Genomic DNA, 16,551 nt, shown 5'->3' with positions numbered 1-16,551 from the left:
TCTCCCAATGAACGGGATTATCCAGAGCTGGATTTTGTTGGCAGTGTGGGGCTGAGGAGAGGTTTTGGGGCCTTTTATTTGTTTTAATGGTGGGATAAACCGGGATCCTCAATGGAGGCAGCTCAACACCTCATTAAAATAAAAATTAAAAGCAATTAAGCAATTAAATTGTGTTGATATAACAATGGGGTAGACTGGGATCAGCTTTGCTGAGCGCCAAGTGCCGTGGAGGGGCTGGAGACCCAGAAAGACCCTCAGGAAACACCCCAAAATGCCTAGAAGGTTCCTCAGAGGAGGGATGTGATCCCCTGTCGAAGTTGAGGGGCAGGGAACGGTCTTGACCTCACTGGGGTGTGGCCCAACACAGATATATCAGGATATTTCAGTCTCTGCAAATCCCAGCGTGTCCCTCCCCGCTCAACCCATCACTCAGTGATCCAGAAGGACTTAAAAACCCTTTCAGGAGGTTTAAGAAGGTTTTTAAATCATCTTTATTGACATAAAACTACTTTGGAGCCCTGCCAAGCACTAACACTCCTGGTTGTGAAAGACTTTGGACAACCCATATCACCGTTCCTCGGAGCAGGAGGTTGAAACTGAGTGCATCCGAGGGTGTGCCTGGGAGCCTGGGTTTTTGTTGGAATTCAGTGAACCCAGCCCCTGGTGTCAGGCCGAAAATGACAGATTTAGCTAAAACAAGGGTTTCCCTCGAGGGCGTGACGTGTCAGGGAGTTCGTGGGGCTTTGTGACGAGTGACAGCCGCAGCCCAGGGAATTTGAGTTGGAGTTTGGCTCCAACACCAACAATACTTCTATTTTTCTTTGCACTCTGGGGAGTGTTTGCAGGCAGGTCATGGTGGTGGCAAAGCAAGGAGGGCGTCCTTCTAAACCTGAAAACAATGAGGAGCATGAAACAACTTAAAAAAAAAGATATCTCCACTCCCCTGGCACCAACCCACTCCCTGTGCCCATAAAAAGGGGGGACCCAGCAACTGCTCCCACAGGACTCATCTGCTCTCACCTCCTGAGCTCTAGCCTCAGCTCTTTGCTTGGAATTTTGGGGACCATGTCTCGCCAGTCCTGCGCTCTCGGCAAGGGGTTCACCTCCAGCTCCGTGTGTTTCGGGGGCAAGAACAAGGTCACGTTCGGCTCCCGCGGAGGATTCCGGGGCTCTGGTGGCACCGGTGGCTTCAGCAGCAGGAGCCTCTATTCCCTGGGGGGCAGTAAAGCCACCTCCCTGGGAGTATTTGGTGGTGCTGGTGGTGTGTGTAGAGGTTTTGGCGGCCAAGGAGGCTTTGGTTTTGGGGCTGGAGCAGGATTTGGGGGTGGCTATGGTGGGGGGTGCTTCGGTGGAGGCCTCGGTGGTGGCTTCAGTGGCTTTGGTGGAGGATTCGACGGCGGGATGGGGGGCCAGGGCTTCCCCCTGTGCCCCCCTGGCGGCATCAGGGAGGTAACCATCAACCAGAGCCTGCTGGCTCCCCTCAACCTGGAGATCGACCCCGAGATCCAGAGGGTTCGGACACAGGAACGGGAGGAGATCAAGCAACTCAATGACAAATTCGCCTCCTTCATCGACAAGGTTTGGAGGGGCTTCCCCCTGGGATGAGGGTTTTGACTCCTCACAGCTCTGGAGGTTGGGAATGACCAGGAGATGCTCATCCAGTGGCACTCAGAGCTGGGAGCTGCCCAAATCACCATAAACTGAAGGTGTCTGGGGCTGTTTTAAGAGGAAAATGGGCTATTTTAAGGGGAATATTAAGCTATTTTGAAGGAGAAGGTGAAATTTTTTTGGTGTTTAGGGCTATTTTTAATGGGATTTTGGGTGCTTTGGGCTACTTTTAAGGAGAAGATGTGATTTTGGGTGATCTGGGCTATTTTAAAAGAGAAGGTAGTATTTTTTGAGGAATATTTTTAAGGCGATTATTTGATTTGGGGTGTTTTAGGCTGTTTTTGAGGAGAAGATGGGATATGTGATGATTTAGGCTATTTTTAGCCTGTTTAGAGGCTCCAAAATTGGGGAGGGGAGGTGACCTGCCTTTGCCCACTCACCCCATCCACTGTGGTGCCACCTGTTCTGTGGTTCCGTGGAGTTATTACATATTAAATGGGTATAAAATACGGAAAACACATTGGGAAAAAAAAATCAACAGAAAGATAGGGTTTTGCGGGAAGAATCTGACACTTTTCCCACCTGTTCAGGTCCGGTTCCTGGAGCAGCAGAACCGAGTCCTGGAGACCAAGTGGAAGCTGCTGCAGGAACAGGGGGGTGCAGGAACTGGGGGCAGGAACCTCGACCCTTTCTTTGAGACCTACATCAGTGGGCTGAGGAAGCAGCTGGATTGTCTCTCTGGCGAGAAGCACCAACTGGAGACAGAGCTGAAGAGCTTCCAGGACATGGTGGAGGACTTCAAGACCAAGTAGGTTGTTTGGGGCATCTGGTGGTGATAAAAAGAGACAAAAACTCACTTCAAACAGCCAAAAAGATTGAAATATTGATAATAATTGTCAATAATTATTATTTTCCCGATGGTTAGAAAATGTAAAAGGTTGTGGGGAAGGTGAGTTTGGATGAAAAGTGGTGATTTTTCATGGTATTTCCCAGATTTTGTCAATATATTGCTCAAATTGTGCTACTCCCTGAAGGAGGATCCTCCACTCTTTGTCTTCTGCAGTTAAGAGTCAGTGTCATTACAATTGAATGAATTAATCAGTTGCCAAGCCCAACTCTAATTTCCTCATGGATTTCCTCACGGATTCCTTCCCATATTATCCTTCAGGATGTGAGGATTTCCTTGGAAGGTTGACATGAGGGGAAAAAAAGAAAGGAAAAATAAAGATTATTTTCTTGCTGGTATTTATTGTAATAGATAATTTGTTGTAGTCTATAAATTAGAAAATAATATGTGTCCAATTGGAAAAAGTAGAACAAAGACTGCAGAAATGAATCCACTCAAGGAATTAAAAAAAACAGTGGGAAAGAACGTCTGGGAATCATCGGGATCAACAAGACCTGGGATCAACCAGAGGTTGCTAGGTGAAAATTGACTTTATATTTGGAGATGAGCACCTGGAAAATTTGGATCCATTTGGGATTTTGGGGTGTCCTGTGCAGGGTCAGGAGTTGAACTTGATGATCCCTGTAAGTCCCTTCCAATCAGGAGGTTCCATGATACTTGTGAGGAGCTGAAGGATCTTGGATCTTGTAGAAAGAACTTGGAGTGGCTGCAGGCAGCAGGACTCACTTTAGCAGAGCTAGAATTCCTCTTTCCAGGCTTTCCTCACATGGGTGCTGGAGATGCAGGAGCCAGGGCTTGTCCTGAAAGGCTAAGTGCAATTCCCTGTCCATAAATCTCCCTTGTGGCAGATCTATTTTTGCCAAGTTCACGAGTCTGAGGCCAACAATGTTCATTAGTCTGAGCTGGAGCCAAAACAAGCAGCCAGATTCCATCTCCCTCCTTCCCATCCACAGGTATGAGGAGGAGATAAACAAAAGGACGGCGGCTGAGAATGAATTCGTGCTCCTGAAGAAGGTCAAGTCTTTTATTTTTCCTTAAGGGATGCCAGGAGAGCTGGAGAGGGACTTTGGACAAGAGCCTGGAGTGCCAGGGCAAGGGGGAATGGCTTCACACTGCCAGAAGGCAGGGATATATGGGATATTGGGAAGGAATTCTTCCCTATGAGGAGGATGAGGCCCTGGGATGGATTTCCCAGACAAGCTGTGGCTGCCCCTGGATCCCTGGAAGTGTCCCAGGCCAGGTTAGACAGGGCTTGGAGCACCCTGGGATTGTGGAAGGTGTCCCTGCCCATGGCGGGGGGTGAAATTACATTTAAAGTCCGTTCGAACCCAGACCATTCTGTGATTCCATGAAATTTTAGATTAACCAGTTTTTCTCAGTTTTTCTCGGGCAGCTTTTCTGTTTTTCTGGGGCAGTTTTTCTCATCCCATCTCTGCTGCAGGATGTGGATGGAGTCTACATGACCAAGGTGGAACTCCAGGGAAAATTGGATTCTCTGTCGGATGAGATCAACTTCCTCAAGTGTCTTTACGAGGCGGTGAGTACTCCGGGGACACCGGGATGGGGGAGGGTTGAGGCACCACAAAGAAGCTCTGGAAGGGCTAAACCTGGGTTGGGCATCACCTGCAGGAGCTGTGCCAGATGCAGAAGACAGTGTCTGACACCTCGGTGGTTCTCTCCATGGATAACAACCGGAACCTTGATCTGGACAGCATCATTGCCGAGGTCAAGGCACAGTATGAGGAGATCGCCAACCGGAGCCGCCTGGAGGCTGAGTCCTGGTACCGATGCAAGGTGATTGTGGCACACACTGCTGGGGTTCTCCAGTGTCCAAGGGGCAAGAGACCCACCGGTGGCAGCTGAGGCCATGCCAAGATCTGGGATGTTGCTGGCACTAGTCCATCCAGATCACTGGTCTGATCCAGAGCAGACTTGGTGTGGACTCGCTCTCCTTGGCTTCCCTGTGGTGATGTGGGAGCGGCTGGGAGGTTACAATGGAACCAACGTGCTCCTCCTGCTTCATCCCACCAGTACGAGGAGCTGCAGGCGACTGCAGGCAAGCATGGAGACAGCCTCAAGGACACCAAGATCGAGATCTCGGAGCTCAACCGCATGATCCAGAGGATCCGGGCTGAGATTGAGAGCGTGAAGAAGCAGGTGGGGGTTGTGTTTCTTTGAGTAATGGGGAGGAACTCTTGGTCATGCCCTTTAGAGCTTCTCTGAAAGGAAATGAGTGTGGTGGGAATTGTTGGGTGTGGGAGGGACCTGGGAACAGCTGAGCCTGAGTGGCTCTGGCACAGGCTGTTCAGAGAAATTATGGATGCTCCAACCATGGAAGTGTCCAAGACCAGGTTGGACATGGCTTGGAGCAACCTGGGGTAGCTGAAGGTGTCCCTGCTCATACTCCAGATCATCTTGAAAGTCCCATCCAACCCAAACCAATTCAAGATTCTCTGACCTGGGATCAAGGTTTTACCTCCCACTGGCTTCCCCCAGTCCACTCATCCTGCCCATGTCTTGCCCCTCCAGTGTGAGACCCTTCAGACATCGATTGCAGATGCAGAGCAGCGCGGGGAGGTTGCTCTCAAGGACGCCAGGGACAAACTGACTGAGCTGGAGACAGCTCTGCAGAAAGCCAAGGCTGACATGGCGCGGCAGCTCCGGGAATACCAGGAGCTCATGAATGTCAAACTAGCCCTGGACGTGGAGATTGCAACCTACAGAAAGCTGCTGGAGGGCGAGGAGTGCAGGTGGGTGGGAAACAGCAAGAATTCCAATGTATCCTGATCAATCAATGTGAAAAATGTGTCCCATCATTTTCATAAAACATTAATGGTGTTGCTGTGAGCTGTGGATCGTGGTCCGATGGCTGTGCCCATGAACCAATCCTGGCTTCGTGGAGCTGGACCACTCCAGATGCTCTGGCTGGATCCGACACTCTGTCTCTTTTCCTTGTAGGATGTCTGGAGAGTGCCAGAGCTCCATCAGCATCTGTAAGTACCATTCCCATGGGAGTGCGACGGGCTGGGATCGGTGCTCCCAAACTTCATGGTGGCATCAGAGGTAACCTGGTGCCTTCTGTTCCTCTCTGCAGCTGTGGTGGGCGGCAGCAGCTCTGTGGGAGGTGGATACGGCAGCGGATTGTGCCTTGGAGGAGGAGGAATTGGCTTTGGAAGCGGGAAAGGCAGCTGCAACACGGGCGGGGCTGGTTTGTGCTTTAGCCTGGGAGGAGGTGGATTTGGTGCTGGGGCTGGATTCAGCTCCCTGGGTGGGGGATCTAACTCGGTGGTGGTGGGGGGATCTGGCCCCATCCTGAAGAACAGCAGCTCCCCCTCCACTGGCCGGAGGCCATAGGAAAGGCATCAATCCCCCTGGCCCTGGCATCCAGAGGAGAAAGGGAGCAAATTGCACGATGACCCCCCAAAGATCACTGAGTGATGCACACTGATGGCACCTTAAACCATCCTCAAGTGATGGACACTGATGGCACCTTAAACCACCACACAAACTCCGTGCAGGAGACAAACACAGCCAAATCCACCTGCGAAGGACCGAGATTCCCAACAGCACCTGAGAACAGCTCAATCCCTTGTGCCCTGCTCCAGCTGCTGAACATCAGGGTGCCCAGGTCTCCTGTGGGAGTGGGACATGCCCATTCATGGGGAGCCTCAAACCTGGCTGGGATGAGCCTGTGGAGCAGCGCCCTCCAAGCAAGAGGCACCCAACCACAGGCAGGAGTGGGGATGGATCCGAGTGTGGTGGGAAACTTCGGCTTCTCTCAAGCTCTTGTGCTGGATCCAGCCATGGTGCAGCTTTAATCAGCGCCGCTCATCAGCCGCAGCTCGGGCTCCAAAACAGGAATTTCCTCCTGGTGCCTCAGCCCAGCTGAAGATGTTTCTTACCCCACTGACTTTTAATTTGCTTTTTGCCCCCCAAGTTTCACTTGTGCTGTTGTAAAATGTTTGTTTTTACTCAGGGTTCACTTTTCCTTGGGAACAATCGTGTATGTTTGCTTAAGCCTTTCTCCTTGGCATGCGCTGTCCCCCAATAAACACAAGAGGCAGAAACCTGGTGTGGTTTTCTACCCGACCAAGGAGTTTCGTGTTGTAACAAGACTCGTCTTCTGACGAGATCTGAAAGCGTTTCCTGACTTTCTCCTGCTCTTTGAAGTCTGAATTTAAAGGAACTGAGTTGGAGGTGCAAACAGGGCTCCTCTCAATCTTGTCTCCAAAAATGTGGGGGGTTTGTGAGTTTGGCAGGAATGTCACTGGGGAGGTTGTTGGGCTGTGAGGTGCAGGGTGATGGTGACACAGTCAGGGTTGTGTTTGGTGGCAGCCCTGGGAATCAGACCACTCCTGGCAGAGAGACAGAGGCAGCCCCTCGATCCTCCTCTCTGTCCTGTGGGGTCACTGGAGGTGGCAGAGACTGTTGTCCCTGCATTGTTCCTACCAGATTCGAGCAGACTTCCACATTCTGTGGATTTTAGGAGACTCTTCCCTTTCTCCTTCTCTTCCTAAAGCCTCTCCATGCTGGAGTTAGCCCATTTGGGATGTTCCCCAGATATCCCACCTCTTCCTGGTCACGGTTCCTGACCACACCACTGCCCACCCTGTCTTCCGAGGTGGCCCCAAGACTGTGGGGCAGGAGCTCTTAGGGCACTCTTTGCACAGCTCCAAGTGCTTTAGGAGCATCCTACCATGGTTGGTGTGAGAGAGGGAAGGGTGGTCGTCACCACTCCAAATAATTTGGAGCTAATTCCTCAGTATCCATGATTTTGGAGCCAGCCCTGCAGCTTTTACTGCTGTCTGGACTCACCAGGGATCCATGGATTGCTCTTAAGGCACCTCCAAAAGGTAACTGAGACCATGAGCAAGAGCTTCCCCCCTGCTCTGTCAAGCCCCACCTCTTTCCAAAAGCAGAATATTTGGATAAATTTCGATCTCCAAACTCCTGTTGTGGTTTGACCTCTTGCTCAGGAGACCTTGAATCATATCCCTGGCCAACCGCAGACTGTGTTCAGGGTGACTCATCCCATTTCTCCCATGCTCCGTTCCCAGCTGGTAAAAGCTGGAGACATCCAGTACCAGCAGCGACAGGCAGAATGTCACAATGGAATGTCACAATGCTGCCAGCATGGGCTTGTCACTGCTTGGGTGGGGACATAGTTTGGGGGATGTTTAAACATTCAGGGAGTTGTAAAAGTGACCTGAAGTGGTGTTGAATGAAAAGGCATCAGCTTCCCTTGGAGTCACCCCAATCCCTTGGAGTCACCCCAATCCAAACTTGCTTCCAGTGGTGACTCCCAAGGAGAGACAAAGGGCTTCTCCAGGAGCACAAAGGCCATTGCTAAAGCAAACATACACTCAAATCCCTCCCCTTGAGTTCCCGGGATCACACCAGCAATTAGGGGAAAATCCTTCTGGGGAGGGACACAGAGGTGACATAATTCCTGCCTTTTGTTGGAGGAGGGAAAATATTTTCCATGGTCTGGAAATAGGGTTGGATACATCAGGGTTTGTCCCTGCCCATGGCAGGGGATGGACGGAGATGAGCTTTCCAGCCCAAACCATTCCATGATTCTGTGATTTCATGGTTTCCTCCCAGTTATTCAAGGCTTGAATTCCAACCTGTATATTTTCACAGCATCATGGAACAGTTTGGGTGGGAAGTGACTCTAAAGTTCATTTTCTTTTGCTGGGAGCTCTAGGAGAGCTGCAGAGGGATTTGGAAAGGGCCTGAAATGATGAGACAAGGGATGATGGCTTCCAGCTGGAAGAGGACAGGATTAAATGGGATATTGGGAAGGAATTCCTCTCTGTGAGGGTGGGGAGGCCCTGGAATGAATTTCCAAGAGAAGCTGTGGCTGCCCCTGGATCCCTGGAAGTGTCCAAGGCCAGGTTAGACAGGGCTTGGAGCACCCTGGGATAGTGGAAGGTGTCCCTGCCTGTGGTAGAGGTGGGATGAGATGAGCTTTCCACTCCTTTCCCACCCAAACCATTGCACTCAGCCCATCACATTTGGACTGGGAGGTGATGTCGATACCCAAATCGCAGTTCGATTTCCTAAGCTTGGCTGGAGCTGTGGCCGTGACTCAATGCTCCGTGTTATCTCCCCATGGGTGCTCGGGGCTCTGCCGTTTGCTGACTCGGGAACTCTCCTCCCCTGGGAATGAGAGAACTTTCAGACCGTGTCATCCTGCCCACAGAAAGAAGATAAAAAATCCCAACAAAAATCCCCCAGGAAAGCATAACCAGGTTTTGATAATGCTGAGGGAGGTGTGTCTTGCTTGGGCCATTGGGGACAGTGCCTCAACCCTCATTTTTATTGTTTATGTATTGATTTTTTGTTTATTTTTTTATTTATTGCCTATAAACCCCTTTGTCCAACCCCCCCAGCCCCCCCACTCCTTTACTCTCACAGTAGCTTTTTGATATTATATATATATTTTTTTTCAAAAGTAGGACTTGATGATCTTGAAGGTCTTTCCCAATCTCAATAATTCTATGATTCAGTGACTTTTCCTAGATTATCTACCCCCTCAATCCACCTCCCTGAGTCCTCCCAGATCCACACAGGTCCTGGAGGTGGGATAAGCACAGGGAATGTTGTGTTTTCCAGTGGAAATGCCAGTTTAGCTGCATGTCCGGATCCCAAGGCATTTTTGGAAATGGGTGTCTGGGCGATATTTTTAGAGGTATTTAAACATCTGACGATACCAGAAGTTGCTGGTGTGGATTTTCCAGAAGCTCTTAATTAACATGTGTCCTGTGGGAATTCTGAGAGCTGTGCCAGATGGCTGCCAGCACAGTTAGGTGCCTCCAGAGCCATGGATTTGGACTCCAATATGTCCTAGGTGGCTTTAAAATGTTGAAAAGTAATTTTGAAATGGAGTTTTTCTATAAAAAAAGAAAATGAGACTAATTGTTATTTGATAAGCAAGGCAAAAGGGTGGATCTGTGATGGATTTTTGGATTAAATGGTTTACAGAGTAACCCAAATCATTCCAGGATTCTGTGAAGGGTGATGGATGCCCCATCCGTGGAAGTGTCCAAGGCCAGGTTGGACAGGGCTTGGAGCAGCCTGGGACAGTGGGAGGTGTCTCTGCCCATGGCAGGGATGGAACGAGATGGGCTTTAAGGTCCCTTCCAACCCAAGCCATTCTGGGATTATGTGATGGATCATAGTCTGAATCCATCCTCGGTCTGGCATGGGAACTGGAGGATTCCGACAAACTCCCGCCTTTCTAAAATCTACATCTGCCAAAGATCCATTTGCATATAGACACCAAAATAAGCAAAACAGCTGAAAAAAAAGGTGATTCCTCCAAGCCCTGTGCTCTCCTCATTCCACATCTCTACAAATTATTTGAGCTCTATTAATTGCATTTAAACCATTCCAGGGCATGTGATGTGGGCAGCAAGGTTTGGGATCCCTCCTCCCACTGTGTTCCTGGGGCTGTCCCTACATCTGCCCTCACATCCCACCATGGCAACCGGTGCCTGGTGTCTCCTCATGGTCCTGAAGCCTTCAGAAAATCCTAAAGGGGTTTCCCAGCTGGGGTATTTCCTCACCAGCGCTGAGATTATCTTGGCACAAAGACACCGGGATGTGTTTTGGTCCAACAATAAATGAATTTCCAGTGCCAGCACTGGCGTCTCGTCATCCGTGAGGTTTTATTTATCAAAAAGGTGCAGAGCCTCATCAAAATGCAATTTGCTGAGTCCCAGCTAGAGATTGAGAAACTAAATTCTCAGAGCCAAAGGCAATTTTCCAAGTAAAAAGGAGGCTGAGGGTGTAACTTAGGTGTGTTTTGGGAATTGTGAAAGCCAGGCTACAACTTGGCATGAGCCACAGTGCCTGCCTGCAATGGGGCTTTGGAGTGAGAGATTTAAAGATAAACATGGGTAGGGAAAAAACCCCAGTGGATGAAAGGTGGAAAAAAAATGCCTGGTGCATCCTAGGGAGGCTCTTGCTGCTCCACAAGGTGCAGGATTCCTTAGCCATGGAGTGCTGGGAGCCCCAGTTGGATCTTTTTTGCCTTTTCTCCTGTCTTAGAGGGTGTGTTTCTGGGTAGGGTCAATGTTTGGCAAATTGGAGATGGAAATCTTAAGCCACGCCACGCTGATGAAGACAGGAGCTGTCTCCTCCTTCACGCCCATGCAAACCCAGCCCACCTCCAAAAACACATAAAAGGGAGAATCCACTGCCCTCTAGCCAGAGGGACTGACTTCCCTTCTTCCACCCACGTCCTCACCCACAACCCCGTCAAGCTCTTCAGCTTCTCCATTCTTGGCTCTTTTCAGAAGAACCAGCCATGTCTCGTCAGTCTGTGTGCAGGAGCTTCGGAGGGGGGAGCAGAAGGGGCTTCAGCTCCTGCTCTGCCATTGGTGGTGGCTTTGGAGGTGGTGGCCGGAGCAGGAGCAGCTACAGCTCATACTCGGTGTCCAGAGGATACGGAGGCGGAGGACGCTGTGGGGGCTTTGGTAGCCGGAGCCTCCACAACATGGGGGGCAGCGTCAGGATGTCCATGGGCGGCTGCTACGGTGGTGGGTATGGTGGCAGGATGGGTGGCTTTGGCAGCTATGGGGGTCTTGGCAGCTTCGGGGGTGGAATGGGTGGAGGAGGAGGAGGAATGTGCGGCTTTGGAGGTATGGGTGGAGGTGGAATGGGTGGTGGAGGAGGAATGGGTGGCTTCAGTGGAGGAATGGGTGGCTTTGGTAGCGGGATGGGTGGTGGAGGAATGGGAGGCTTTGGTGGCCCAGGCTTTGGCATGGGTGGCCCTGGGAGAGGAGGCCCCGGGATCCAGCCAGTGCAGATTGACACGACCCTCCTGCGGCCAGTCCATGTCGAGATTGATCCCCAGATCCAGCAAGTTAAAACCCAGGAGAAGGAGCAGATCAAGACCCTGAACAACCAGTTTGCCTCCTTCATCGACAAGGTAAGAGGGTGGGATTGTGCCTGATTAAGGTCAAAAGTAGGAGGAACTTCCCAGTTGCGCAGAAATGTCCTTTTGGAGTTAAATCCCAGCAGACAGAGAAGCTCGAGCAGAGCCTTTCCATTAAGGGAAGAGATGGGAATCTCTCCTCCACAGGAGATCAAAGAAATGTCTCCAGGGCTTTCATCTGCCCTGTTGCACCAAGCTCTACTCTGAGGTTAGTCTCACAAGCAGGTTCAACACCTCCAACCTCCTCAGGTTTCGGGCACAAGTTCTCCCTCCTCCACCACTCTCTGCCCAAACAACCTCCCATTTAAGTATTAATTTATATATTTTTCTCTTTGGTTTCAAACCTCCAGGCTTTTAAATCTAGGCTGGAGACCAGATTTCCACACTGCCTCTGATGGGGACAGACTTGGAGTAAGGGCAACGTGTAAAAGCTCCTCTGAGTTGAAAATTATTAGAAATTTCCTTCTTTTCCCGCTTTTGGAGCTTAGGCACCATCAGAAATTAAAAAACAAAAGTTAATTGGTTCTCTCATCACCATGCAAATCTTTCTGAGTGATGAAAGAGACGTGTTGGTGGGAGCTGTTCCCATGTGATGGTAGATCCCCCATGTTTTGGCTGTAGGTCCGATTCCTGGAGCAGCAGAACAAGGTGCTCTCCACCAAGTGGGAGCTGCTCCAGCAGCAAGGGCCGACAGGGCCAAGGAGGAACCTTGATGCCATCTTTGAGAATTACATCCAGAACCTGCGGAGGCAGCTGGACTCAATCCTGGGGCAGAGGGGGCAGCTGGAGTCGGAGCTGCAGAACATGCAGCAGTACGTCGAGGATTACAAAACCAAGTGAGTCGGAGCCTGGAGCAGCTCAAGCAACTTTTTGGTCACTTTAATTTCTCCCAACTGTTTTTTATGGTGATAGTGGAGAGAGTTTTTCAGCCTAAATATTTTTAATTTACTTTTTTTCCCCTTTTAGTTTGTTTCTCATGGCCTTAGGCAGGAAAATCCAGGAACTCAGTGTGTACTTTTCCTCTCCATAGGTATGAGGAAGAGATCAACCGACGCACAACGGCTGAGAACGAGTTTGTGGTGCTGAAGAAGGTGAGTCAAAAGCACCACAAAATAATCCCTCAATATTTGGGTTTACCTTTGCTTGAATGGGAATTGTGGAGTTTTTAGGCTCTCCCAGCTGATATTTGGAATTTCTTAATTTCAATTTGCGTAAATGAATGACATCATAACATTACATATTTTTCATTATTTTTATATATGGTTATAGAATTATATACAAACACAATGGTGGGAATAACACCAAACCCTCAGCACAGACGGTGATTCCCACAAGTGTGAAGGATTCCCAGGAGGAAACAAAACTATTTTCTGTGGGATCTTTCTTTTAGGATGTGGACAGTGCCTACATGACCAAAGTTGAGCTGGAAGCCAAGGTGGGAGCTCTGACAGATGAAATCAACTTCCTGAGGTGCATGTATGAGGAGGTAGGATCTCTCCCTTCTCTGGGGGGCTGGAATTGTCATCAGGTGTGGGGTGGCCAAGGACACTGAGGTTGGACTGGGTGCCCAGGTGGATTTAGGCTTGAGATGGGGTCTCTGACTCATGTCTTGGTTGCAGGAGCTGGCTCAGATGCAGACGATCAGCCGGGACCTATCTGTGGTGGTGTCCATGGACAACAACCGGCACCTGGACCTGGACAGCGTCATTGAGGAGGTCCGGCGCCAGTATGAGCAGATTGCTCAGAGCAGTCGGGCTGAGGCTGAGGCCTGGTACCAGAGCCAGGTGAGTCAGGGAGCAGTCGAAGCTCCTGGGTGTGGCTGGGTGATTTGCAATAATTTATAACTGGATGAGACACTTCTTCAAGCTAACGGGGCTGGAGCTCATGGTGCAAGGAAGTTCCAGAGGGATTGAGTTGCTTTTGAGGGATCTGACTCACTGTTCCTAATGTGTACCAAACTCACTAAGGTGAATGACACAAGCGTCTCAATAAGAATGGCCCAAAATTCACCTTGATGAGAAAAATTCCAGCCCAAAGTGGCTTTTCAGAAGCCAAGAGATGCTTTTTAGTGTCACCATTTCAAAGCTAAAACCCCATGACTGAGTCCCAGAAACACCTTGAACGTTGAGTTGGGCATCCATCAGCAGCACAGTGGGTTCTCATAGTCACCCGAGCCTTGAAACTGGGGACAAATCTCCTTGAGGCACCAGGAATGTGTCACTGATGGGTGGTTCTGTCTTGGCGCCATCAGTATGAGCAGCTCCAGAGCACAGCTGGCCGGCATGGGGACAACCTCCGCAACACCAAGATTGAGATCCAGGAGCTGACCAGGAACATCCAGAGGCTGCGGGCTGAGATTGAGAACGTGAAGAAGCAGGTAGGGGTTGGTTGGTGTCTCAGGGATGAAATCAAGGACATGAAGAAAGGAAGGGGCTGTGACCTTGAGACCAATGTGTCTCAGGGGAAGATGACAGCAGGTTGGACCACAAATGACCCTGAGTGGGGCAGAAACCTTTCATCACCCCATGTTCACTTCATGTAGATGTTTATTTTCCTCCTTATTTCTCCTCTTGGGGGTCTGAGAACTGATCATCAGGGACAAAATGAGGTCTGAGAAAGCTCCTGTTGTGCTCCCCAGAACCAGCAGCTGCAGGCAGCCATTGCTGAGGCTGAGGAGAGGGGGGAGATGGCCCTCAAAGACGCCAGGTTGAAGCTGGAGGAGCTGGAGAGTGCCCTGCAGAAAGACAAGGAAGAGCTGGCTCGCCTGCTGAAGGAGTACCAGGAGCTGCTGAATGTCAAGATTGCGCTGGATGTTGAGATTGCCATGTACAGGAAGCTGCTGGAGGGGGAGGAGAACAGGTAAACACTTGAGCTCTCACTGGGTGTTATGATCTACACTGGACATCTGGAATATTGGCTATAATCCCAAAGCAATTCTTTGGACTAAAAGGGGTGGATGATGTGATTGATGCTGTAGGAGATGTTCTGGGGACCCATAACTGGCTCCCTACAGTTGGCAGGCCTGCTGCCCCATCACTGTCATTGCTGAGATATTAATGAGCCTCAAAGGTGGAGAAACCTCATTGTAAAGAGGAATTGCCAACCCCTTCCCTCCTCCAGTCTTTTAGTGATTCCAAAGTGGTTCAGAAGGGTGAACCAGAATAACGATTTGATAGTGGAAACATGGCTTAAAGTTTTAACAACCTCTCTTTTATTGGGTAATTAAAATGTCCAATTTCCTTCACAGGTTGTGCAACGATGGCATGTCCAACGTCAATGTCTGTAAGTATCGGCCTCAGGGCCTTTCAGAAGTAGCATCAGACTGTGTTTTTTGGGAGACACAGCCTGAGACTGCGCAACAGGTGAGTAACCTGTGCTTCTCTTCCAGCTGTGGTGGGCAGGACCACCATCTCTGGAGGCAGAGGAGGCATGGGAGGAGGATTCGGAGGCAGCGGCATGGGAGGAGGATTCGGAGGCGGCAGCTGTGGAATGGGAGGAGGATTTGGAGGCGGCAGTGGCATGGGAGGAGGAATGGGAGGAGGAGGCATCTGTGGAGGAGGCAGCAGCTTTGGAGTAGGCAGTATGGGTGGCAGCTGTGGGATGGGGGGAGGAATGTTCGTCGGCGGCTTCTCCTCTGGAAGTGGAAAGATGTCTGGCTCTGGCGGGGGATCATCCTCCGTGCGGAGATGCGTCACCACCACCTCAGTCAAATCTTCGGGAGTGAGATTCTGAGCCCCGAAGGTTGACAAGGAAAGAAGCATCTCCTCTCTCCTCCCGGCAGCAGCCCAGCCTCCCGAAGCCCAGCTCTGGTGCCCCGCAATGGGATGAACTGTGTCCCTCCCACCCAGCTTGTCCCAGCTCCTGGTCCTACCCAGGGGTCTGCTGGTGATTCTGTGGATGTCCTGGCACAGGGAGCTGCCTGGCAGGAGGGGCTGCTCTGCCTTCCTTGCTGTGTTGTACATTTCTTGTGGCAAATGTGTATAAAACTCCTCTTTCCTCCTCTCTCCTCCTGTTCTGTGTCCTTGGGGTGCTTCTGTGTGTGTCCATCCTGCTATTCCCTTTGCAGGCCTTTGGGGTCAGGGTGGGCATGGGGCAAGCGGGACTCATCCCTTGGGGAGAGGGCATCTCAGCAGGTGGCCAGAGGATGAGCTGGCCCAGGGTGGAGCTTTTGGGAAGGTTTGCTCACCTGGGAGCCCCAGATGTGCAGCCAGCAGGAGCTTCCCTGGAGCTCCAGCATACACTTCACTTGTCCTGGATCTCGGTGACACCTGGGACACCTCACACACACCTGGACTATTCCTAAGGATAACAAATTTGTCCTTCAGAGCTCACGTGACACGCGAGATGTACTGTCCCCACCTCCCCCACTCCTCCGTGGCCTGGCCTCCCCTCCTTCCTCGGGATGTTGCCATTCCCAATAAATTGCAGAGAATATTCACAATGTTGTGTTGCTGCTTTGGGAGCTGCTCTGGGCAGGGTGGGAGGGTGGGGGTCATTCTTCTGCCCATCCCTGTGTTTGAGGGAACAGATCAGGGTGGGGATTGATCAGGGCAGGTGTCCCAGCTCAGGTGATGCTCTTGACTCTCACCTGGAGGCACAAGCCCATATCTGGAGTGGTGGGGGCTGGAATCTTCAGCCAAACAATGAGAAATATGAGCCCAGGTTGGAGACTTGGTATCACTGAATCATGGAATGGTTTGGGTTGGAAGAGACCTTAAAGATCATCCCATCTCATGCCCCTGCCATGGGCAGGGGTACCTTCCACTAAACAGGTGCCACACCCCTTGGACCAATCAATGCAATTAGGGCCTTCCATCTGAGGATCTTTCTGAATCATCTCCAGGTGGAGGAGACTTTGATCTGTGTTAGGGGAAGGAGATGGCACTGGTGGTGCCGTAGGCAGTGGTGGGAGGGCAGGTGAGTATGGATCAGGATGCTGGCCAAGCACCTGCCACTGGCTGCAGTCAGCCACAAACTCATCAGCCCTGGGATGAGCCATGATTCCAGCCGTGGGAACACAACAGGCTGGGAAGGTGTGATTCATCCCCAGCCTGGGAGCTCAGCTACCATCCTCTCCCTGAGAAGCTGATTT

General features: G+C 50.8%; 2 protein-coding genes across 2 annotated transcripts; both read left to right on the top strand.

The window, feature by feature from the left end:
* The first annotated feature begins 998 nt into the window (after window positions 1-998).
* LOC146425991 (keratin, type II cytoskeletal 4-like) lies at window positions 999-6,582 on the top strand. Its single transcript, XM_085041141.1, has 9 exons — window positions 999-1,578; window positions 2,199-2,416; window positions 3,469-3,529; window positions 3,957-4,052; window positions 4,145-4,309; window positions 4,547-4,672; window positions 5,045-5,265; window positions 5,474-5,508; window positions 5,610-6,582. Exons 1-9 carry the CDS (start codon window positions 1,066-1,068, stop codon window positions 5,867-5,869), a joined length of 1,695 nt encoding a protein of 564 aa, XP_084897267.1. The 5' UTR covers window positions 999-1,065; the 3' UTR covers window positions 5,870-6,582.
* A 4,135-nt stretch (window positions 6,583-10,717) lies between these two features.
* On the top strand, window positions 10,718-15,900 carry LOC146425990 (keratin, type II cytoskeletal cochleal-like). Its single transcript, XM_085041135.1, has 9 exons — window positions 10,718-11,453; window positions 12,081-12,295; window positions 12,490-12,550; window positions 12,850-12,945; window positions 13,079-13,243; window positions 13,711-13,836; window positions 14,098-14,318; window positions 14,707-14,741; window positions 14,848-15,900. Exons 1-9 carry the CDS (start codon window positions 10,830-10,832, stop codon window positions 15,189-15,191), a joined length of 1,887 nt encoding a protein of 628 aa, XP_084897261.1. The 5' UTR covers window positions 10,718-10,829; the 3' UTR covers window positions 15,192-15,900.
* Window positions 15,901-16,551: the final 651 nt, after the last annotated feature.

Source organism: Lichenostomus cassidix, chromosome 29 (assembly GCF_008360975.1).
Source record: "Lichenostomus cassidix isolate B80296 chromosome 29, HeHo_3.0, whole genome shotgun sequence".
Classification (NCBI taxonomy): Eukaryota; Metazoa; Chordata; class Aves; order Passeriformes; family Meliphagidae; genus Lichenostomus; species Lichenostomus cassidix.
The sequence above is the reverse complement of the archived record's forward strand: the minus strand, read 5'-3'. Positions and strand labels throughout refer to the sequence as shown.